This window comes from Labrus mixtus, chromosome 22 (genome assembly GCF_963584025.1).
Source record: "Labrus mixtus chromosome 22, fLabMix1.1, whole genome shotgun sequence".
Lineage (NCBI taxonomy): Eukaryota > Metazoa > Chordata > Actinopteri > Labriformes > Labridae > Labrus > Labrus mixtus.
In genome coordinates this window covers 6,555,362-6,580,996 of record NC_083633.1, presented here as the reverse complement: position 1 = coordinate 6,580,996, position 25,635 = coordinate 6,555,362, and the positions used below count along the sequence as shown (strand labels likewise).

The 25,635-nt window shown below is 40.1% G+C and overlaps 1 protein-coding gene across 1 annotated transcript in view; it reads left to right on the top strand.

Annotated features, from left to right (window-relative positions):
- syn3 (synapsin III) overlaps positions 1-25,252 on the top strand; it is a 114,000-nt gene extending 88,748 nt beyond the window's left edge. Inside the window, exons 7-14 of the mRNA XM_061029221.1 lie at positions 7,784-7,846; positions 13,109-13,251; positions 14,307-14,381; positions 14,541-14,643; positions 20,242-20,373; positions 21,501-21,519; positions 21,610-21,766; positions 22,022-25,252. Of these exons, the coding sequence (XP_060885204.1) occupies positions 7,784-7,846; positions 13,109-13,251; positions 14,307-14,381; positions 14,541-14,643; positions 20,242-20,373; positions 21,501-21,519; positions 21,610-21,766; positions 22,022-22,145 (816 nt within the window). The 3' untranslated portion in view covers positions 22,146-25,252. The remainder of the gene's footprint in view (positions 1-7,783; positions 7,847-13,108; positions 13,252-14,306; positions 14,382-14,540; positions 14,644-20,241; positions 20,374-21,500; positions 21,520-21,609; positions 21,767-22,021) is intronic.
- Positions 25,253-25,635: the final 383 nt, after the last annotated feature.

The following is a 25,635-nucleotide window of genomic DNA, read 5'->3' as shown; positions in this document are numbered from 1 at the left end:
CTTGGATTATGGCTCAGTGGTAGGGTCGGTTATCTCTTATCTGGAAGGTTGTGGGTTTGATCCATAGACTGTATATTAAGAATGATATGAGCATAAACCCCACCACCTCCCACCGAGTGAATCCATAACATTTAGAGCCTCAAATGACTTGCAACTTCTGCTGTGATGATTTGACAATGACTTATAAGGTCTTGAGTCATAGGTAAAATGACAGATGTATGGAACGGCATGTTACTGTACTGACCATTTCTTCCTCTCCCAAAAACCTTGCAAGTTGTGATGACAAAGCAGGTGGCTTGACCACTAAAAGATGCAACCAACCATCTCTGTCCCTTCTCCATCGGCCCCTCAGAGTTGACAGAAAGCGCCCACCCTGGAAACATTCCCTAGGAGTGGTGTTTTCCAGACAGCTGTATACCTAATGGAAATACACTAGAACAGACCTTAATGGAAGCCAGATGAGCTTAAATTCCACAACAATAATTACTAAGCCCCATTAGATGGCTTTACTGTATACGTTTAAGCACAATGGGTATGACTATTACTTAGAGTTTGGAGCAGATGTTAGCCCAGAGGGGTTACCATGACAACTCGTAAAAGTCTGTTGTGGGCACGTATCCAGGAACTACCGTATGTGTCACACTTATGTCACTCTTGGTTTTGGAACAAGCGTTAAATTTGTTTTGAGGGTTTGCAGTCTGGTGAATTAGGCCTGCTGCTATTTTGTTTACTTGAGTAAGGAAGAGCCACATGTTATCCCCAAAACAAACCATGAAGATTGATTTTAAATATATATTCTATTTCTTCTTTTTTAACCAATTATTGCTTTATAAAGTTGTCATTTTTGCTATTTTTAATACCAATTAGTGGCCCCTTTTTGAAATAATTTGTTGATATGCCACATATTTAAAACAGAGTGGAAGCCTTTTCTGTCAGGTGTAAGATTTCAGTCAGTAACTTAACTTGGACTTGCATGATAAACATTATTGGTCAGGTTAGGCTAACTTAATCCACAGGCAGGGTTTGAAGTGGGCAGGCTGTCATTGGTCCCACTGTGGTCAGACACTTGAAAAAGATTCTGGGCCGGGGTACCCTACTCATGTTGTCTGCCCAAACCATTGCGTCTCATGTTCTTTCCTTGATGTGGCACAATCGTATGGCCATAATAAACAATAAGAGATCCTAAATGCAGGATGGATGCACCATGTGTGTCTTGGATAATGCTTGTGCCCCCAAAGAATGATCCGGCTCCTTTGATTCAGCAACCAAAGTACAACCAATGCACGTTTCTTTATCTTTATATTGGATAGCTGAAAGTGACCCATTTGTCTTTGTTTTCACCCTTTAACCATGTCAATTGGTTTAATGTTGTTTTCACTAACTACATGATAAATAAACAAAATGTGTATTGTCTAAACCTAAAAGACTAATTTGTATGTAAAAGTTAGTTTGGTTCACTTTGTCTGAAATGGAAGTTTCATGGTTTGCCACACTGGTATTGTCACTAGAATAATATCACCGACAGGTTAATCCATCTTTCTGTCTGCATCTCCCTCTTTCCCACTTTCCAAGACCAACACAGTCCCAGCAGATGGCTGTTCAACATGAGACTGGTTCTCTTAAAGACAGTTTTTTCTTGCCACTGTTACTTTGCTAAATGTTGTTTCAGGGTCGGGTCAGTACGCTTGGTACTTCAACAGAAGGGTAGCAAAAAGTAGGATGGTATGGATCGGTTATTTTGGTACTGTTTCCAAATTTTGACAGTGGAAACACCAATAATTGCATAAATCTACCAAAATGAACAGGACCGCTTTTTGGACTCACCTTATCTCTGCTGATGTGGTACATGGCAGGCAGAAAAAGTTTGTTTATCACAGCATTGTTCTAAGAACAGCTGATGCTGAGTACTATACTGTATTATGATGACCACAATCAATCAATCAAGCTTTTGAAACGCAAGCAAGCGAAGGGTTTACCTTACCAAACAGTATCAAACTGGACGGCTTGGTGGAAACAGGGCTTTGGTGACTAGTTGATGAAAATAGTGGAGCATCTAAAGAGCTTTATGTTTTTACAAATAGGTGGAAACTGTATGTATGGACCGTATTACTTGGTGTTCAGAACCCTGAGTCAATAAAGTTGAAAATGTTGCTAATGTTGTTAGTTTTAATCTTAGATTTTATTCAAAGCTGTTGCTCAAGGTTGTGCTTTGGCCCAAGTCGCAACTAAATCACTTCAAAATGTTTTCAAGCCACAGTTATCACAATGTAAATCTTTTAAAATGTTGTTGAATAAGAGATGATTAAGCATTTAAAGCAACAAGACAAAAATCCTTGTTTATCCCACTTGGTCTTGTCAGGTAAACAGTTTATTGATGTTAGAGTTTAAGCTTAATGTCAGAGAGTCAGAGTCACAGAGTTTCAGTTAAGAGGCCATTTCATTGCATTTAATCTGCAATCAAATACAATGTTTAATGTCATTAATGTAAAAAGGTCATTAAATGATAGCAGGTAAGCAAGTGTTTTGCAATTCTCTTGCTCTGCACATAATTTTGGTTTCAATTTTGAACATTGAGTTCTGGAAACTTCCAGCCCCATGTGTCTGAATGTTTTTGGGATTGGAATGTCACATGGAGGTGTTTTGAAGCCAGGGAAGCCTGATTCACCTCAGACAGACATTAGCGACAGTTCTTCGTGACTCACTTACAACAAGCTTTCCATATACAGCCAGAGGGAGGGGATACATGTGTGAGTGGATGGGCTTCCCTGAAGTATTTCCATCATGTGCCAAGCCTGGTCGTCTGGCACGTTTACTGTAAAAGAACTGAGCCTCTGTGTTACGAAACAAAACCTAGACTGGTGAAATCACCCACCGTATAATTAGCTTTTCTAAAACGTGACCTCTTACCATCTTTACCACACTGGATGCCTTAAACAGATTTCTGCCGGGAACAAAAGGCGGTGTAGACACTTGCTGCTGGGATGAAACATAAAAATGAAGTTTGAAACGAAAATGTCCACATCTGAGAACTCTCTGGCACTAATGACCATCAAGGCTTTTTTAAGGACGGAAACTTTTTTTGTTAAACATTCTCGTAAATAATATCAATCACTGAAGGCTCCTACAATTAAATAGTCCCCCTCATGTCTGAAGGAAAGTCTTAGTGAAGTCATAGTTTGCACCACGGATACAGAAAGTTTTCTAACTTACTGTAAATTACAAAAGAACAATAAACAAACCAAAAGTAATTAGTGATATATATTACAGACTCCATATACAAGTCACAGAAAGATTAACAGAGAATAGTACAACTACTTTTTAACTTTTGGAAACATAAAAACAGAGCATGTGGAATAAATTCAAGGCCAAACAACAATACTTAAACACCCTCACATATAACAAATCATGCTAATGAAACAGCTAATCACAAATCCATGCCGCTATCAGTCGGCTGTCTTAGCCTGTTAGCTTAGTTCGCTCTCCTCTGTCAAAGTACAAGTTGTTCCATGAAAAAGAAATAACCTTAAGAAGGCTTTAGACAAGACTCAATGTTAATACTAGTCTACATTATCTTTAAAAGCTGTGTGAACTTCAAATACCAAGCTAACTAGTTTGCTAACTCACAACTAGCTAGTTTGCTAACTCAGTGAGCCGTAATATCCTATTCATGAGTCTTCTGAAATTTGTTGCTGATTTTTACTTTTGACCACTGTTTTCTGTTTAACTGTCCTACAAAAGCAAAATCATACTTGAGGTTGCGATGTTGAAATGGATATCCGCACAGCTATGACCGAATCCCAGCATTAATGATATTCAGTACAACATCACTCCCTCTTGTGTGATCTTAAATATGTCTTATACTCTTTAAAATGCTCCATCATTTTTGTAATCCAAACTCAAAATGCCCAATCATTCCTAATGAGACATTGTGTGACAGAATTTATAAGACAGCTTTGAAAAAAATCTAAAATCTGGAAAAAAAAAAAAGAAAGTAAAAGTATTTTTTTTAAAAACGGATACACTCTTGAGATCTTTTCACTGCCATCCCAAGTACATGCATTGTTGACTAAAAAGTTACTTTAGATTATAAAATGTTTAAAATGAGCAGAAAGGGAACACATTGAAAATTATATTAATATTAATTCATTAATATTATAAGTATTCAGGCAATTAAAAAATGTAATCTCTGCAAGTAGCCCCAACCAAACTAAGCTACTGGAACATCATATTTCTGAATTCTTTGCCACTATCTGGGTTTGAGCTCACTCTTTAACAGACAGAACACACACGCTGACAATCTGGCTCAAGTGGTGTTAAAATAACATCATGGCCGAAGTAAACGTTCTTGAACTGCTGCAATCAGATGTCAATGTTCTCATTCCCTGATATTGTAATATCATTTGTGTTTTTGTGGTCTCTGAGTTCATCTGAAAACAACAGTGAGCACACGTCTCCCGTCTGACGCTCCGGTTTCATCAGGGGGCAGAGGATGTGGTCGTCTCCCCCCAATATGTTCAGTGTCTGCCGTCATTGCCACACTGATGGGAAAGAGTGGAAGGAACATGTCCAGACAGAGTGGGTGGTTAAAGACCCTTCTACCCAAAACACTCCAGCAGACTTAACAGACGTGCAAACTGTGATTCTGCCCTCCTCTTCGCACACACTCGCTAGAACCTCAAGCAGTTTATCATTCCTCATGTGACGCACACATGTAACTGCTGTAGAGGCGTTGAACTTCTGACTCCTCCTAGGCGTTGGTTTCTTATACCTTTGAAGCACTTTTTGTTGACTAAATTAAGTTTTGAGAAATTTATGAAATAAATTTCAGGACATTTTGAACTGTAAATGTTTCTATTCTTTAAAGGAAGAATATGCAATTTTTCACACTTAAATGTAGCAGAAATCAAGTATATCCTCTGACACCTGAGTCCCGCTGTCTGTGATGCTTTCCGAGCCGTATCTACTGTACATGCAGTGTGAAGATACGAGCAAAATTAAGAGCGCTAGCATTAGCATGCTAACACAACAATGCAGCTCGAGTTGTTTTGGTTTCATGCTGGTGCTCAAGGGCGACATCTACTGGATCAAAAAGTGGCATATTCTTCCTTTAAATTGGTAGTTCCCTTTAAATGATTGCAGACCCTTCACATTCAATGTCAACATTTTGTTTACAGCCTCCAATTTTTGTATCTTTTGATATATTAATCATATCATATTAACTGACTGTGACTTGAATATATCACATCTTTGTCTTAAAAACTGCCTTTGTTTGGGACGCAGATGGCTAGTGGAATTATGTTGCACCCCATAGTCCTCACCCCGGGTTCAAGTCCGGCCAGTGGCCCCTTTCTTGAATGTCATTCCTCACCCTCTCTTTCCACTGTTTCCTACTATATCCACTGTCCTATCAAATAAAAGCAAAAAGCATACATAAATAAATAGATACCCATTGTTTGTCTTTTGGGCTGCATGGTGGTGCAGTGGTTAGCGCTCTTGCCTCACAGTGAGAAGTTTCCTGGTTCAAATACCCGTTGGACAGGTGCCTTTCTGTCTGGAGATGCATGTGCATGTGTGGGTTCTCTCCGGGTACTCCGGCTTCCTCCTACAGTCCAAAGACATGCTGGTTAGGTTAACTGGTGACTCTAAATTTGCCCTTAGGTGTGAATGTGAGTGTGGCTGGTTGTCTGTCTCAGCCCTGTGATTGATTGGTGAACAGTTCAGGGTGTACCCCGCCACTCGTCCAATAACAGTAGGGATCGACTTCACCCCCACGACCCCCAACAGGAAAAGCAGTATAGATAATGGATGGATGTATGTTAAGAACCATCATGAAGTCCTCTCTCTGAAGCTGAAATGCCAAAGTTGTGTGTCCTTTCTATGTTAAAATTAAACGTATATTTTAGTTGATAATGGCACTTGAGTGTTGACCATACCATAGTGCTGTAACTTTAAACTTTTCAGGTTTCACTGTTTCATTTGATACCACTGTACCAGAGTAAGGAGTAAGATAAAAGTGTTGCCATCTGAGCTTGTATTTATTCCAACTCATTAACTACTTTATAACAAAACTGATTTGCACCAGTTGTGATATTTAAATAGTTCCATTGTCCAGTTTTCTTCAAGTCAGCATTATCTTTGCTTGACAAAATGCTTCATACAGTTACATCACTTGAACATGTATTACAAAGTGAACCTTCCCCTCCCTCCTTCCTCTGTCCACTGGCACGCGTGAAGTGATAATGGAGACAATTAGAGAACACTTTATCTTGGCAGCATATCGGCCAAGCCTGTGCTGTCAAAACCTGTCAGCAGAAGCAAGAGCTCACACCCTCGAGCTCTCGCTTAAACAAGCTGATAGCAACATTAGGATGTGTAGTCCTGTCAGCTGACGGGAGGGTTGGCATGAAGTTATAACAGCTGTTTAGGCGTTGTCTTCCTACTCACAGGTCTCAACTTCACGCACCTGCTGGCTTTTTGCCTCTGGTTGAAACATGTTGCTTCATGTTAATAATTAAGACTATTATACTTACCATCAATGCTTCTTCTCATTGAACCTTTTTATGTGATTTATCATCGCAAGGCAGCTTCCCTCTGATTTGTGTGTGCCATGGGCCTCTTTAAATAACCTTGAACCCTAAATGCTGTTGAAACTGAAAAAGTCCCTCTTGGATTACGTCTCATTTACAGTCATATCAGTGGATTTAACAAGGGGTGTGTATAACCCACAGGGACGTTTGAAGTAATCCGTTGATGTTTCACCCACTTCACTTCAACAAACTATGAGAAATAACAGGTTTTTACTGTACAAACCCATCCCAATGAGGTGTGGTCTTCTACACAGCTTCCCAGAACCAAGTGTGTAACAAACCAACATTCTTCTGTCTCCAGCTCGCGGCTCCTCAAACTGGGCAGCTTTAAGTTCAGCAGGACGGCATGAAAAGCCACTTCAGGGTTCTGCACACTCAATGTACACAATTCAAACTGGAAATAGTTTTCCGCTTTTGGATTTCCTCTCAATGCGGTGTTTACCACACGTATGTCTTTCTGTATATTTAGAAGACAAAGTAAGTCCTGAATGTCTCCACTCACTGTGACATCCTTTTCCAAACACCAGCAATTCCTGAGCTTCCAATGTTGATACTTCAAATCTTCACGTTTAAGCAAGTTTAAAGAATATTTGAATCCCTATTTGTTGGCACCATTTATTTAAAGCTACAATCAGTACTTTTATTTTGAAAATATTTGTATTCTGAACAATGTCTATTACCACACAGAGAGAATAAGCACCAGATCTTGCAGTTATCCTCAGGATAATGGAGCGTTTTGGAATTTTTGTGCTTATTGTTTTTGATTTATGGCACAGAACATCACGGTTTTGGACTCGCTCACCTGACAGTTTTCCTTGTAACTCTTAAAAACCAACTGTGTCCAACTGTACAAAGACAAAAATGTGGAATTTAGTATCAGCTGCTTTGTAGCTAGATGTTTCAGTCAGTACTTGGTCCCGAGGTTAAGGTGGCAGGAAAATGTCCAAATCAAAGAATGTTTTTTCTCTTTTTCTGCCCAAGTCAAGGATTAGCATTTAGCTAACCTGGTTGCTAACATACCATTTTAAAAGTGCAATGTCAGTGTTGTGCGTAAAGAGGTACTTACTGTAAGGGACATAACATGACTTTTCGTTTGATCTGCCCTCTTCACAAAGTTAAAAAGTGCTTAAAAAATTGGACGAAAATGAATGTGATTATTATATCAGTTTAATATTCCGATGTTTTTCTGTCTGCAGGTTACAACCCCTACCTACCCTGTTGTGGTCAAAATGGGGCACGCCTACGCTGGAATGGGAAAGGTGAGTTCCTTAAAACATGCAGACTACAACACACACATACATTTTAACTTGTATTTTTGATTGACACAAAAGTTTAAATCCCCTGAATTAAAAAAAACCCTTTAACTTTAAGGTGCAACCGTTATGAAATGGCAGCAAAGCTTGGACTTATTCCATGATTCTGATTCAATTTTCTTATTTAGAACTAAAGCAATATGATCAGGAAAAGAACTTTAAATCAAGAAGATTCCTTAACATGTCACATGTCAGAAATCCTAACTCACCATTTAAAGAGGCTACATCACACTGACTTTTTCAGACTCGGCTCAGATAACGGGCACACACTCTGATTTGTCTGGCTTCCAGTCATGCATACAGTCAAGTGTGATGCTATCACGACAGCTTTGACTGAACGTGAGGTTCAAACATGAGACAAGAGATCAAAAACCAAAACTTGTCTGATCTAGTTTGTACAAATCTGTGATGTCTGAACCTGATCTTTAGAATCCCTTGTGGTGTCCAGATCACAGTTACTAATCTTGGTGTAAAATGTGTTCCTGGTTTACTCTCACTGAGTCTGATTGTCTGATAGAGCACACAGACAGACAAACAACTGATTCAGTCTGGGTACAGCACACTTGTGGTTTCACTTTTTAAGTTTTCTTACACAACAGTCTTGCTGAGTCACAATTTCAGGCAAACTAACACAATACCTACATGTGAATAACTTAAGTCTGCTCTGTGTGTGAACAGTGTGGAGTATTTGTTTCCATATAGATTCATTATTTTCTTTTAAAGCCATGATGCTCAACACTAAATTCACAATTTGTCTCCCACCCGTCTCTCTTTCTGCCTCCAGTTATATTGGATTCACAAGCGGAGACCCAGCCTATATGTCTTTGGCCCTCGTCTGTCTGGATGGGCTTGGTTTCCTGTTCGGGAGCCAGACATGCTATAGAATTTCCCATAAGCCTTTAAGGGAACTTGGCAGGCCCCTGTAGAGCAGGACCTCGTTTAACCCCTCAGACCTCACAGAGCTATGAGAGCGACAAGAACATGTGGGATCATGGCTGTTTTGTTTGCTCTTGCCAGAAACTGGTTTAGCTTGGAAATACCATGCATTCAAACACTGCCTATATTTTTTCATTTCCTCAATCTTTATTTACACTGCATTAACACAAGTTAACTCGTTAAATTTAAAGGAAGAACATGCAACATTTGACACATAAAAAGCAGAAATCAAGTCTATCCTCTGTAAATGTCTCTCTGAGTTGACAATGAGTGAGAAGCTCGAGTCCCACCAGCTGTACTGTTGTCGGAGCGTGTTTACATCCTGTTTACATGGATGGGACATAGCTTACTTGCTGCTTATTTGGATTTCAAGTAAGAATTTTTAGATCACAGTCATTCTGGGTCAATTTAGGTTTAGTTTAATGCTGGTGCTCATGAACCTTTTAAAATAAAAATTTAAATCAGAAGTGGTAAAACTCAGACGGTTACAGCCATAAGGGGTCTTGCAGTTTATGGTAGCAGCTAATGGTAGCTAATGTTAGTTTATCCAGGCAAACTTTAAAACATGTTGCCACATTTCTTCTGACAAAGTCAAAGGATCGTAGCCATGTTTGTAGTAATCTTACAGCTAAATTACATTTATGTTTTCAAGGGAAGATTTGATAGATTTTTTTATTTGGAACATATTATGGTGCGTTCTATTTGATCTCAGAAGTCGTAAATTATGAGTTACTGGTCTGATACATCATCACGAACGCTCCCCTGAAGTTTAAATTCTGACTTGGAAACTCTGAGAACCTTCAGTAGCCTGAGCTAAAATCCAAGATGGCTGCTAGGTGAATCAACAGTAATGTTTTAGCTGTAACTACAGTGTTTAATTAGCAACTTAACCCTCTTTTTGTGTAATTAAATCAATCATTCCTCCATGTTGCTTTTCCAACTTGCAACTGGAACCCAGTTAACCTGGGTGTGGCCTCATTCCCAGCTCTGTGATACAAGTTCTGAGGTAAATGGAGCGCACCATAAGATCAAACCCTGAAGTAATGTACAGAGTGATGAGGTAATTGAAAGGGCTAATTTATGCTAACTGTACCAACCAGCAGCTTGAAAGGCTATGTGTAATACATGGCTCTACCTTATTGGCCTGTCATTTTACTGACATAACAGTAGCAGTGTTTTGTTTACACAGTTACACACTTGCTAGCAATTATGTCATTTAGCCTGGACTCGACCAGTATGGCACGACTGTTTCCACCAGGCGCTGCTCTTCATCTCTCTGCCAGTCTCTCACCTTCTCTGGCTTACCTTTTTACTTTCTCCTTGCATCATTGCAGTTTGTTTAGTTTCTCAGAGGACTTGCGTAATTCTCTGGAGCTTCGCGTGCTTACAGCACAGAGCTGGAGCTGCCACTAGCTATCAGGTTGTTCCTTTGGAGCTATGATGTGAGCTGTGACTCACTTCCCTCCATTCAGTTGGTTTTTAGTCGTTTCAACTTCTGCCCGTTCACTTTGAGCAGGCCAGGATCAGAGCTCAGCCTCAGTGCCTGGTCACTCAAAGTCTGAAAGAAGTCCCCTGAATGCACACGTTTATAATGAACACACACTCAAACCTTTATGTAAACTATATTAAAATCTAAATTAACCCCTTCAATTCTGCCCCTAAATGAATTAATTTAATATTTCAGAGTTTAGACCATGGACAGTTCAAAAAGTTGGACGACACAACGGCTCTATAAGTGCAGCCAATTTATTTAGAGCTCACCCTTACTGACTGGCTGTAGAACAAAAAGCCTTCTCCATGTTGACAGATGGGACATGGGATACAAATCTAAATACACACCCAAAGAATTCACAAACAAAGTTTTTGTCTTTATAGTTCATTCTTATCATACTGATTCATGCTCAAGTGGATGGTAGATTATGACTGGCAGATCATAACGAGCACTAACACAGGAGTCACTGAACTTTCAATAACTGTGAGTGTCTGATCCAAACGGACACAAAAATCTGTTCTGCTGTAGACTGTGCCGATCTGAGGGATCTTTGCCGTTTAATTGGTGTTTTAAATATGTGTTTTGGTTAGCGGCGGGGGCAGGACATCAATTCAGCGGTAGAGTACACTGCAAAGCTCCGGCTCTAAATGAAGTCGCCAGCCCAATAAATCAGCGCCCATTGCAAGGGATACTTTAGCTTCAATCTTTGATCCAATGAGAGGAGATGGAGACACTTTGTTCACCTTAATATGTAGTCAGTGACTAAAACAAGAAGCTGTTGTAAAGGTTCAACATTATGTCAGGGGCTGGTCTCTGATGACAGTCTACCAGATAGTGTTCTTTATTACTTATATACTTGTCTTTAATTCTAACAGACGTAATTCTAAAATTCAAGCTCTCTACATCTGACAGATACCAAAACAGCTTGAACATATTTGTCTGCCTCATGAGCTCATTTAAGAAGCTAATGGATTTATTTGCAGTAAAACTGTTTTTAATGTGGGTTCCAACAAGCGTTTCCATTTTATTACCAATCAAACTAACAACTCTGTTTACGGGACCACATGAACCATCAAAGTTTGCATGCCTTTCTTTAAAACACTTGAACCTCCTTTTATTGTTTTGGTGCAATTCTCACTCTTGAATTTGTTCTCATGTGGATTTTTGTGAGAGTTGCGTCATTTTTAAAAGCTCTTTGGGATTTCTTTGATGCACCCACACTTTTTTTTTGGGGGGGGGGGGGTGTTAGGATTTGTTTGTGTGTGAAAGTGCATTTTACTTTAGGCCTTTAGGACAGCATTTTCAAAAAGAACCTCACAAACTGTCTTATTTCTTTATTTACTTTCCACTCTTTATACCATATTAATCAGTATATCAGCATAAAAGTAAACCCTTTATGTCCAACCAACAGTGAGCTACTACCTCAAATCTTTTTGACATTTTGCAAATTGAAAATTGTAATCTACTCACACAATAACCAAGCTCATGTGTGAATCATCGAAATTACGTACAATTTTGATGACAAGCCTCATGGATGAAAGTGCTATCTGTTAGCATCTGAGGCTAAATGAATGTACCAAGTTCACAACCCACATACTCAGCTCTGCTGCTCATCCCACAAATGCATGTTCCTCACAAATGTGGCACCATTTAAAAGGGAAATAAACAGGCTTCCAACGGTATAAGATTTATTGCCAAGAAGAATTGTTAAATAAAATAAATAATCTACCAAACACACATTTCCTTACTTTTTGTGTGAGGTTTAGTTTGAGTTAGGCGTCTAGGCTCCAACCTCCTTACAGTTTGAGGGATGATATCTTAAACCCCCCAGTCGGAGCCTACAGGTGGATGCTTGGGGTGGTGGTGGGTCTGAGCAATGAGGCATATCAAGTATGAAATCAGTGCAGCTCCAGTTGACTGCCTGAACTAGCTTGTATGTGTCAGCTCTTGAAATCCAATTACTAAAACTAATACTTCTAGAAGAGTCACAGAGAGGGACATTTTGAAACCCCAAAGTACAAAACATGGCTTCCTGCTTTGTCTCTTGTTTGATGGCACCTCACTTCCTCCACCCTACTTCCGTGATGAGGAGCAGTGAGAGAAGATGGTGATGAGTGAGTGAACCTCTGGACTGAATCATTTTGTGTCTGAGATACTGAGCACTGACAGTTTGCCATACATTTAAAATACTGATTAATGACTTTGTCTGCAAGATCCTACATTTCCCATGACCTGCTGTAATACACCGCATGAATGTGCATCAATGTAGTGAATTCCGACGAAGAAACCACATATGGAAAAATGATCCATACATCAGAATAGAGCTGTTAAATGACAGGTGATCCCTGGGAAATGTAGTAAGGCAGCCAATGAGAGCCTGGGTAGTGTAGATAGAAATGTGTGAGGGTCTTAAAGACCTACTGAAGTGCAATGAGTTCTTTCCTTCCTATGTTTCAATGTCACACCTCATCATTCCCTAATTATTGAAAAGTTATAGCGGAAAATACCTTTGGGTACTTTGTGACAGCCATGTTTTGTGTCCCATTGCGTCATTTCCCCCTCAGTCTGTGTCTACAGTCTAATCACCTGATGGCAGTGAGGTGACGTAGTTCAAAGCCACCCCTGGCAATGTTTCCATTCAGCGACCCTTCATTATCCTGTAGTGTAGAAGTGTGAAGTTCTTGTGGGATTGAAAAAAAAAAAAAAAAAGTGGCCACCACCAGCTTTGACTGCGTGCTTTGTAATTAGCTTCTCGCTAACGGATGGTGTCTCTCCCACAGATCAAAGTTGAAAACCAACAGGACTTCCAGGACATCACCAGTGTGGTGGCCCTGGCTGGGACCTACGCCACCACCGAGCCCTTCGTCCAGTCCAAGTACGACATCCGCATCCAGAAGATCGGCAACAACTACAAGGCATACATGTAAGATTTTTAGCACCAACAGATCATACATTTGACATCAGGTTCCTTAACTTCAACCAATTTGATTTTGGGACAGTTTTTTTTCTTCAGTTTTGACCAGTAGATGTCACCCTTGAGCACCAGCATGAAGCCAAAACAAACTGCTGTTTGGCCACACCTCCACCATGCTGAAGCCTCCACTCATCACCAGCAACCCCCCTCCCCTTGCGTTCGCACAAAGGAGTTATCAAATGGAACGCACCAAAATTAAGTACCATTTAACGCAAGCAGCGGAAGAAATTGGCTGGAGCTGCACTTGCCTGTGGCCTGCATTGTTGTGTTAGCAGGCTAACGTTAGCGCTCTTTAGTTAGCTCATAGCTTTTCTCTAGTCCTTGACTGAAACAGCTTATAAACTGAAGGGGAGGAGCCGGCCGTCCCGTCCATGTAAACATGATGTAAACACGGCTCAGACAACAACACAGCCAGCGGGACTCAAGCTTCTCACTCATTGTAGACAGTCATGACGCAGAGAGACGTTTACAGAGGACATACTCGATTTCTGCTGTATTTATGTGTAAAATGTCACACATTCTTCCTTTAAAGCAACTCTAGAATTCTCTGGATATAACAAGATTGGTACTTTCCATATTTCTGAGATGTCTGCAACCTTGAAGAGTCATGGTCTTTATTTCCTCCCTCAGACACTCACACCCATTTAGAAGAAAGAGACCTTGTCATAAATTCATCCAAGCATAAAACAACAAAGAACATGAGTCAACACCCTTTTGCCTTTCAAGTCTTTGTATATTAACAACTACTTGACCAAAAGCCTAAATCAGACCAGACCAGTCGAGTCTTATCTCATCTTGTTTTTCCCCGTGGACTTACAATGAGAGCGTGTCTTTAAACGGCTCTGACACAAACGTTATGTAGGTGTGGAAAGTAATAATCATCTCTGATCAACTGATGATTGCTAGTCCTGTGAGATTTTCCATTCAGCTAAGCAGTAATAGCTGTGAGTGACTAACTCTAAGTGGAGCCAATGAAGTGGTTGATGTTTTTCTTTGATTTGCAGGAGAACATCCATCTCCGGAAACTGGAAGGCAAACACAGGCTCTGCCATGTTGGAACAGATCGCCATGACAGACAGGTGAGCTGACTCAGAGAAGGGCCTTTTTTTTAAACAGTAAATAGTTTTAGTTTTTGGTTACTTTAAGACATGTAAGGTCCAACTGCAATTACAAAATCTCCAGAAATGTTTGCGTTTAAAGTTATTTGTTTATCAGTTATTTGTGTCACCGTGTTCCAGATATCGGATGTGGGTGGACTCCTGCTCTGAGATGTTTGGTGGCTTGGATATCTGTGCAGTGAAGGCCGTCCACGGAAAAGACGGCAACGACTATATCATCGAGGTCAGTTTGTCTTCAGAATAACTCCCAACTTGTTTCTGAGATCGCAAAGTAGAAAAAACAACAACAGTGCTTCAGGGATAAAGGGTTATAACTTGCTACCTTGACAAAATGTTGAACCAGTATCAACAGAAATTTGGTATTTTAGGGCTCTCGGATAGCCTAGTGGTTATGAATATCACCTCATGTACGGAGGTTAAAGTCCTCAGTGCTGCAGCAGTGGGTTTGTATCCGAGCTCGGCCTTTTGCTGCATGAAATCCACCACTCTCTCCACTGCACATTTCCTGTCTAACTTCGGCTACCCTATCCAGTAAAGGCACAAATGGCCCAAAAATGGTTGATCGATAGACTGAAAATATGCCTGATTCAAATAATTTTCTAAATTTTTCAACAATCTATAAGCACTAGACCCCCATCAATCATCAGTGTATAATTTATTTTTAAGATCTTACCATTCTTTTCATCCAGTATATCTTTGCCTTGGATTCATTCTCCATCTCTGCTGATAATATTTTCGTATCAGACTTGGTGGTCCCTGATGTCCAGAGCCTTGAGAGAATGATTAGCCTGTAGACCAAACACAGGCAGGAGAATGAAAACAACATCAGCATTCAGGCGTTGACTCACTGTGTCTGTCAACACAGCCTGTTTATTTCAAGTCAGCAGGTAGAGTTTCTGTGCTCAAAGTAAAGTTTGACTTTTTATGCAGTTTGTAGTTTGTAGACGGACAAAAAAGGGTGTTGCATAACCTGACACAAGCAATTTGGACGAGGTTTTCCTCAGATATTTGATCAAGTTTGGGGGTTCTATTCAGCGATGCAATATTCATGTTGGCAACAGTTTAGGTTGGGTTTTAAATTCAAGCAGGAGCACCAATGCTGGAAGACGACGTGCACAATGAAACAATGTGTGAAATGAACTTTGAGCCACTGATAAACTGGCCATGTGTAAAGTGAAAGGTGTCACTCTTAGTTATTAATCCACAGAGAAAAAACACGTTGTCCCAAAGTTACCCATGCCCTCATAGAGTGTTCTCCCCTTTTCTAACTTTTTGGGGGTGAAAAGCTTTGCTATTTTGTTCAGTCTCCAATCTATAAACACTGTTTCTAAACACAGAAGAAAATCAAATAGTAGTTGAGGATTTTTGGAAGGCCACTGAGGTGGCCAATCAGATTTCAAGGGCGGCCCTGGCCACCCCCGCCACCCCTGACTCTGCCCCTGGACATCCACTCAAAACGTTTCAAAAATCCACTTTTAAATGCTCAAGTAGATTATATACTGTTGTATGAGGGTTTTTGCAAAACAGAATAATTTGAAACTTGAGAGGCTGTGGACAAAGCAGGTTGAGAGAACTTAGAGCCAAAGCTTTCCAAAGTCCTCACACAGCAGTGACATCATACACCCTATAAGAAGATGACATACGTGATCACTCTATTTTCAGAGCAATGAAAAAATAAATAGTTGCGTCATTGCTTATCAGTCTTGAGACTCCTATGACTTCAAATCTAAGGAAACAGGCCCGTCAGGAACCTCTTATGTGCATACATTTAGATCCAGAACATGACATCACATTTTTCCTTATCAATATACTGCCTGAGGTCAGCAGTGTCAAAATAAACCTCTTTTTTAACTATCTCAGGAAATACCTACAAGGTCCCCAGAGATGAGTAGTCTCAGAACAAACTGGTGACACAATCGAGTAACGATGTTCTCTGACAAGCAACTCTTCCTCCTCCTCGTCTGCTCTCTCTCTTCTCTCTCTCTCTCTCTCTCTCTCTCTCTCTCTCTCACTCTCTCTCTCGCCAACCCTTCAGCATGATAGAATTTAATTAACCATGACAAGGAAGAGCTGTGGGTGCATCACAGTGGGAATCTGTTTTTTTGTTCCAGACAAGGACGTCAGACATGACACCTCTCTGTAATGAAAAGTAATGAGCTGCTCAGAGGCACTTAGAGTAATTAACACTTTACTGCAGCTGGCGTTAAACTTCAGCTTTGTCTCAATTCACTGAGGATGTGCACAAATAATAGCGTGACAGGATATCCTACAACAATACAACACATTGTAGAATAGCTTCATGGCAAATGTTATGAAAGTAATAAACAACAAGACAATATGATTTCTCTGACATGATGATGTCAAGACCTGCTTATGGTCTGGCTGGATATTAGCTTCGAAGTCTGTCAAAATAGCAAACATAGGCTAGCAATCAACTTGAGTCAACAACCAGCAGGCCAAGTCTAGAAACCCACTGAAGAAGCTTCAGGCTTGGCAGAACGTACCAGGTCTAGTAACTGACATGCCAAAGAAAGCAAATCACTGAATACTCTATAACTTGGCTTAACATTGGCTAACTTGGTTTGTTATTTGCACGTGGATGCTAGAGACCTTTAGCTAACCAATGTTACATTCTGCCAGATGGGTACTGTGCATGTTCAACTTTTACCAAAGATGAAGAAGATGTGAGATGTCTCCCTAATTAGCTAATTATTTTAATGACTAGCTATCAATCAAGACGTTTCTATGAATCAATGGGTTATTGATTAATACGCCAATGAACCAAGTTTAGTGTCTTTGGTATAGTCTGACCACACATATATTATCCCATGCATGAATTTGATAGTATGACAAAACCTTTGGTCATTGTCTGGGCAATAGTTTAATGTATGCAAATAATAACTGGAAGCTGGAAGCCTTGGAAGCAAATATCCAGCTATAAAAAAAAGTAGAAGTAATATCCATAAAACATAAAAATCATGACTCAGTGACATGCGATATTATTTACCTGCTCTATTTAAACAGTGCAGATATAGACAGAGAGATGATGGGAGATACATAAGAGTTTAAGGATACAGTGGATTTAGTAAGATCAACTTAGATAAACTATCCCTGGCTCCTGTTGGCTGCTATATCTCAAACCTAGTTGTTTTCCCAGGAAAACATCATCTTCTTCCAATCCCTGCACCACGACTGCTCTATAATCATGATTTGAGCACATTTCACACGTTTTGCACTGTAATCTTGCACATGCAGCGGAGTAAATTGTCTAAACAAAGCACAGCACAATAACATTTCAGACCAACACCACTGGGTTCCAGTGGCAGCTCCAGTCTCCTGCTCGGTGACTTTCTATCCTAGTAAATCAGCAGGGTGGATCCCGGCTCTGCCTGCCACCACAAAACGTTTGAAGTGGGTTCCTGGTGGTCGCTTGCCAGGCCTCTGCTCAAGTCCCCTGTGGTAATGACTCAACTGGCCAAAACACCGTACCACGCCCCATCTCACCGCCAAATCCTCGCCAGGACGCTGGGTACACACAGACATGGAAGAACAGTATGAACCCAAGTGTTTGGATCTAAAAGTTCTGAAAAACAAAGAAAAACATGTGAGAAACACTGGAACATGAAAACACAGCTTGGATATAAAATGTTTTCAATACTTTGGGTTCTCTGGATTCATAACATACAACAATGCATGAAAAAATCTGGACCAATTCAGGGTTATACGTTCGGTTAATAGCTTGTACGCATGTCCACATGAAACATAATGTTTAGAGAGGATTTATGATCAGGAAGAGAAATTATTGAGGCTTGACAAGGACTGCTTTTTAAGAAATCTGTCACTTTTTATTGGATGTGACTTTTATGTACTCTGCAGAGTGTATATAAATAAAATCATATCATGTCACAAACAAAATTAGGACTTTCATAGAGTATGAAACCGTTCATAGTAAAACATACTGTATATTAAGGAATTATTATAGACCTTCAATTGTTTGTGGATTACATCATTTACATCACATTCATGATCATCTATAAGACAATAACACCTAATTTAAGATAACATTTTCTTAATTATAGCTAAGCTAGCAAGCGTAACAACTGAGCTAAAGAGATGGTAGATTTAGCTGTAGCTAGAAATGTACCACAATTGTGTCTGCTGTACATCCTGGTACATTTCTTAAACAGAAGAGACTCATGACAAACCTGCCAGACTATGTCATATTCATACAATACCAATTAGGCCACCTTCCTCTGGGGCTGGGACTCTACAGATAGATCGATCAGACAGTTAGATAAAAGACAAGATGCATCTACTGGATGGGTGGGTTTTTTTTTTTGTGAGTAACTAACCAATGAAAAAAGCATTCCACTCTTATTCCACCTTAGTTTGTTCGACTATTAGGTGCATCTTTCAGTACTATCACAATATTGTTGTCAACGGGAAAGAGGCTTCATATCTTCTAGAAAATTTGTATAACCATGTTTATATTTTTTGAAGAGCAGTTTTGTGGGTGTGGGCAGTGTAACCTCACCAAGAAAAGGTCCCTGGCTCTGAAAAGACTTTGTGTGCATCAGTTGTGTCTTGTGAAGCATCAAAGGGGAAACAACTTTGATGAAAACACCACAAAACTCTGAGTGTTTCTCTTCCAAAATGTGCTTTGGTAGTATCACTTCTGTGGGATAAAAGTATATACAATTGAAGTTAAGTGATGCCTCTAATAAAAACAGCTTCAAACAGAGTAGAGGGATGACAGGTTTAGTGAAAGGAACTTCTGCAGTTGTTTTTTTTTTTTTTAAATGGAATCTCTGTGTCTGCAGCACATGTTACTGCACACCGTGTGCATGAGGATCAGCACATGCAGACTTACCCCGTGCTGTGTTTACAGCCTGTGGCCGGGGTGCGGTGCAGCAGTCTCATCCACCACACCGGGCATCTGCATCCAAACCAGCAGTCCAAGCAGCCACACTTCCATGCTCGTGTTTGTTTTGGTCCTCAGGGAGGAGAACGTCAGGTCCCACAGCTCCTTGTTGCTCTGCGGGTCTGCAGTGCACGTGTGTGTGCATGTGAGCTCAAGTGGTGGGAACGTGTTTTTTTTTTTTTTCTTTCTTTGAGGTTAATTAATTGAGTATTGCAATGGATGTGGCCTGTGCCTTTCCGAGTCATTCACTGGGCAACATAATATATACAAGTGGAGTCACATTGTACATGCTGCTCAATGGAAATCCTAATCTTGGGTTCTTTTCGAGCTCAGAGGAAGGCTCCATGGCTGAACATGGACACTTATATATCAGTGTATTTCTTTAGTTTGCTTCATGGGATTTACATCAGAGAGGGCTGAGGGGCTAATGCCCAACATTAGAGAGAAGTTCCATCCTGTCCTGCCCTGTTTTATTTTTCAATTTGCATCCTTTTTGCAGGATCTCAAACTGCTGAACGTCCCACACAGCAGTTGTTGCAGCTCTATAGAGTAGATGAAGCAGATCAGATCTAGAACAAGAGGCTTTGTGAGGGTTCTAAAGTGCATGTGAACAAACTCAAATGTCACGCTCAGTGCATAAATAGTCTTTATGGCCATCATCCAGTGTTGTATAGCTTATATCCCCTGAGATCTGTAAAATGACTCATCATGCTGGCAATACACCAAACAGTCCATTATGTCTGACATCATTTTTCTGGATGCTTCTGAACTCCATCATAACAAATGCAATGCTGCCATCTAGAGGACTAAAGGGAGAGGTTCAGTTCCCTTGTTTTGGTTGTGTTTGCAGAAAGAGTCACAGAGGAATCTGATTGGCCGTTTTATTTTCTGTCTGTTTAGGTGATGGACAGCTCCATGCCTCTGATTGGTGAACACGTGGAGGAGGATAAACAGCTGATCACGGAGCTCATCATCAACAAGATGGCCCAGGTGCTGCTGGGAGTTTCCACACCTCAGCCTTCCTCTGTCAAGGTACTGAAAACACACATACTCCAGCTCAAATTCAAACCACTGCTTTTAGTGTTCCTACTGATGTAACAAAATGGAAATGCTTCTAGACATGATGTGTCATCGTTAACGTAACGTTGTAGCAGCTGTTGCTGACATTATTGTTACTATAAAGATATCTTCTTGAATTGTGTTGTTTATAATTGTACTTCTGATTAAGATTAAGAAATAGAAAGCCTTTATTGTCGTTATACAACTTCACACAATCAACAAACAACTTCCATTCAAGTAAGATGTGCAACGTGTGTGTAGAAAATATCTACAGCAGATCATGTAGATTGAACAGTAAAAAAGTAACTTGCCATAAGTAAAGAATATAAATAAATCTGAAATGTAAATATTGCACATATAAGAAATGGATGTACTCTGTAGTAGAAAAATATGATTAGAACAGTATATGCATGTTCAAGTACAAGTGTATATCATACTCAGAAAACTAGTTGGGGTATTGTCAAGGGTGATTCTAGAGTCTGGTGGGGCTCTAGGCAAAATTAAATGGGGGGGCCCTCCAAACAGCGTTCATCACCATCATGTCTGCCCGTGTCCCGACGCTTACTCCTCTTCCTCTTCCTGTTTCTTTTTCTTCTCTCCTATAGACGTGTAATTCTTCTTTATTTTTATTTTTTATTGACTTTCATCCACAAAATTTTGGTTTTCACAGCAATCATGCATGCAACGCTCAGCAGGGCAACGAGAGTGGGTGCTGTCAGGCGGGGCCCCGTTAGGGAGGTTTCCTACTGTCATGGCAAAATTTGCACATTTTGGGCCACTGCTTTTGGTTGAAGTTTGTGAGCCCTCAGGGGCCCCCTACTGGCCAGGGGCCCCCAAGCAGTTGCCTGCCTTGCCTGTTGATAAGCAGTGCCTCTGGGTATTTTGTAGCTTTAATGGCCAAGTAGAAGTAGAAGTTAATCTTCAATGTGACTACGTTTAGACCCTGTATACAGTAACAACTATTATAAGTACTTTTGCAAATGTTTCTGCTAATAATATCCAACTGTAAGAATTACTTGTACAGCTTTCACCAGCAATCAAACATATCTGTGTTTGTCTTAGAATGACTCAATAATGACTTTCTCTCTCTTCATCCACAGACCACACAGCCCAGACGAGGTAGGAGTCCCTGTTTTTTTTTTCAAACAGAGAACTAGCTGTTTGAGTGCAATGGCTAATCTTACATGTCATTATAAATACCTCCTGCAGGGGGACACCGCTCTGCTTCAGCCTCTCCATCCCAGTCAGCCCAGGGTTCCCCTCAGCGAGCCCGGTCAGCCAGCACCTCACCCAGCCAGGCCTTCCAGCCGGGCCCCATCCCTGCCTCCTCCGGGCCTGGAGCTCAGAAACAGTCTCCACAGCTGAAGTAATTTGTGCTGGATTACCACTGATGGCGCCCCATTTGGGTCCTTTATGATACAATTATTCAGCGAAATATTTTTAAATAAATATGAAAGTTTTGAGTGTTTCATTTTCCTTCTTGTCAGGGATGAGTCAACCATAACGCTGGAGAATGTGTCCTATAAAAGTTATATGCCGCGATCAATGGCGGCTTCTCTTTGCTTCTTACCTCTTAACTCTTCATGTTCTAAAGTAGACTTCTGTTCGTTTTACTGTACAGCAAATCCCAGTCCCTGACCAACACCTTCACGGAGACGTTACGAGGAAACGTGACCGACGACGAGGCCAAAGCCGAAACCATCCGCAGCCTCCGACAGTCCTTCGCGAGCCTCTTCTCCGACTAAACATCCCCCAGCCCTCACTCTTCCCAGAAGCTTCCTCTTTCTGTCAGGTCGGAAGAAACAAAAATAAACCCTGACTGGTTAATCTGTAATGGAGTCTCTCCCTCCTCAAGCCTCAGCTTCCTGTTCTCCTCTCCTCCTTCGTTCTCACTGTTTGTGAAGTTTAAAACTTGGTGCAACCCGCTGTCCTCACATCTGTCAGTTATTTATCACAAGAAAGGCCAATAGAATTTAGGGGTTCTTCAACGAAAGTCACCTGTTAAACCTGTAGATGTTCACAGGTGTAACTGGTGATTTCATGCTAGTACTGTAGGATATAGAGCTGCAATGATTGATTGATTAAAAAGAAAATCAATGAAGAAGGGTTTTCGATAAACAATGAACAATCCAAAAATGTGTACTGAAAAATGTCAGATTTACTTGTTTTAATTTCAATTGGAGCCAGAAAAGGCAATTTGCAGACTTGACTTCGGGCTCTAAAACTAAAGCCGTTTTCACATATGCACTCCTGAAAATATCTAGATAACTTCAGGAGGACTGCTCCAGATATAATAAGCTATAATGAGAATATTTGCCTTTATATCAATCCTAGTCCAACGGAATGACAAAATAAACAAAAGAGCGTCGAACATCATACTGATGAACAGAAAACTTAATGCAGCAGGTTAATTCGTAGTGGTCGCATGTATACACTCAATGCACCGTGCAGCAGTCACAGAATATAAAAGTCACTCCCCCCCTCTTATTGGCTCGAGGTAAATTCTCCGGAGAATATCCTGCTGCGTTCTCACATCAGCTCACTCGGACTTGCTGCAGAAAAACATACTAGGGATCTGGCAGGAGAAACTCCGGGTGAGGTCCGAGCAACAAATTTGGCTGTTTGCGTTCACACATAAAAATAGAAATATCCTCAGTTTTTCAGGAGATTTCTGCTGGTGTGAAAGCCCTATAAGTAACAATTGTCTGTGATTCACAAACTGAAATTTTCACAAAATTTATCGGCAGGCTAATCAAGAACAAAAATCATTTTGTTGCAGCCCTAGAAGGACGTCTGTGACGATGCAAAACCAAACCAAATCTCATTCAAACGTTTGTCCATTTCATTTGTACACCTTTTGATTGTCATGTCCCATTTCTGCTGGTGTCAGGTTATGAATGGGGATAGAAACATGTTAAGCACTACGTGAGCCCCCTGTCTGTACCACCCAGTATCCTTTGCGCTTTTCTAAAACAGCCTGGTAGAAGTCCTAGTTGAGTTCTGTGTACGATTTTTCAAGCCCCCTTTGATGCCGTATTGTGTCCTAAAAAACGTGTGAATGCTTCCTACACTTTAGATCAGGGCTGATGGCAGCTTGGCCTTTCTCGTGTTAAATAGTGACAGTGAGTAATCGTAGTCATAGTCTAGCTCATAGTGCTCGATATATAGTCACTACTCTGCATTCTGATGGTTCAACCAGTGTTCATTATTGGGTAATGTCTGATTTATTTAGAAACAACTTTATTTATCGGGTTAAAATTCTTTAGATTATTTTAACGGACGCACAGCTACCAAACTGTTTTCAGATGTCATCGGCAATATCGGATATAAAACTGTTCCTTCTTGCTCACGAGAAATGTTCAGACTCCCCCTTCTCTCGGTTCACCAGCGATTTTAAACATCTTGCCAGCAGCCACATTCCTCCCACATCCATGTGCTGTCGTCACTTATTGGCTTATGTAGTGACTCCTCTATATGACATTACCAAAGTGCTTTTTAATTAAACAACAAACAAAAAAAAACATTGAAATAAAAAATCCACCCTGCACTGGGTCAATAAAAAAAATAAATCACACAGCAATGCAACCTGAGCTTGTGATTTCAGAAGGTGCAAATGCTGTACTGGCTTACAGCTGTTGTCTTCCATCACAGGCCAGATCTTCCCCTTACTCTTCTTTTTCTGAATCTTTTTTGAGCTTTGTGAATAGCACCATGGTGTGTTTTCTGTAGGGGGTTTGTTTCATAACTACTACTGTAACGTGTTCAGGGGCAAACAGTGAGGATGTCATATTATGAGACTTAGTGTGCTTAACTTTCTACGGAGACTGGGAAAAAATGGCTTATATCTTATATTATTCACCTTTATTCCATCAAACCACACCAATTCTAGCTGAGACTGTAGAAAATACAATATCATCCTTTTTAGTTTTTGTTGTTTATGCGAAATCTGCAGAGGTAGTAAAGCAGACGTATTCAAATTTAATCCTGCCTTGGAACTGCATAATGTCTAAACTACTCTATAAACACAACTATAACCATTTTTACACTTTATTGAATGAGTGATCTAGTTTATCATTTCATAGAAGCTTACCAAGCAAGGACAAGATATACAGTGCATGCAGAAAGTATTAACAGTGCTTCACTTTTTCTACATTTTGTTATTTTACAGCCTTATTCCAAAATGGATGAATTAATTTTTTCCCTCAAAATTTCTACACACAATATCCCATAATGGCAAATTGAAATAGACATTTTTGCAACTGTACATAAGTATTCACAGCCTTTGCCATGACACTCAACATTTCCGGATGCACTGTATAGTGTCACTATTAGAAAAAAGTGTTTTGAGAAATGATAAGGCACCACAAGGATCCACAAAGTAAAAAGTTAATTTACTGCAAGATTTTGTCGCATCAAGCTCACAGGAAAGGATTGACTGTATATTTTTCTTTTCATGCTGCGCACAATCACAATCAAATATCTGTATTGGTTTTTTTTTGTTGTAAAATTTAGGCATTGTCTTGTTCTTGGCTAACCTGTGCTGCAAGCTCAACGAGTCCAGATATCTTTGTTTTCATTAAGATCGATCTTTAAAGTTTATGTTCCCTCCTTTGTTGTCATGTCATTTAAATACCTGCTAGCAGTATGCAGAATTTTAAACAGCCCTACTGCAATTCCCAAACTTCTCATTCTCTTTGAATATATTAATAATGATAATTAAAATACTAATGGGATAGTAAAAATAGCAATTATGAGGCCCGATTTTAAGATGAGATTCATTCAATTGCATGAAGCTGTGTAGTGGTGTGTGTGGAGTTGTGTATGTGTGTTAAGTTGTGAATTTGAAGACTGTGTGAAAGGTCTATTTTTGGTCCTTTGCCTTCCAGTCTTGCTGACAGAAACACCAAATGAATAAATAAATAAATAAATAGATGTTTGGAAACTGGCACTAAAACGGTAAATTACCTTTAAAATATCCACACTCCAGTTCTCATTAACAACAATGATACTAGCAAGGACTGCAGTTATACTTCCACAAACAGATGCTTTAGATAGAATAAAATATTGGATGGTTACATTATTCGTTAGTGGTTAGAACCACTGTAGCACACTTCTAAGTCTACAAAATTGTCTGTTAGCTAAGCCCCACCTTCTGTTGCTACAAACAAGTTTACAAAAATCATGTTCACAGTTGGTGTTTGAGATGACACTGTATTCTGTCTTGATTTCATTGAT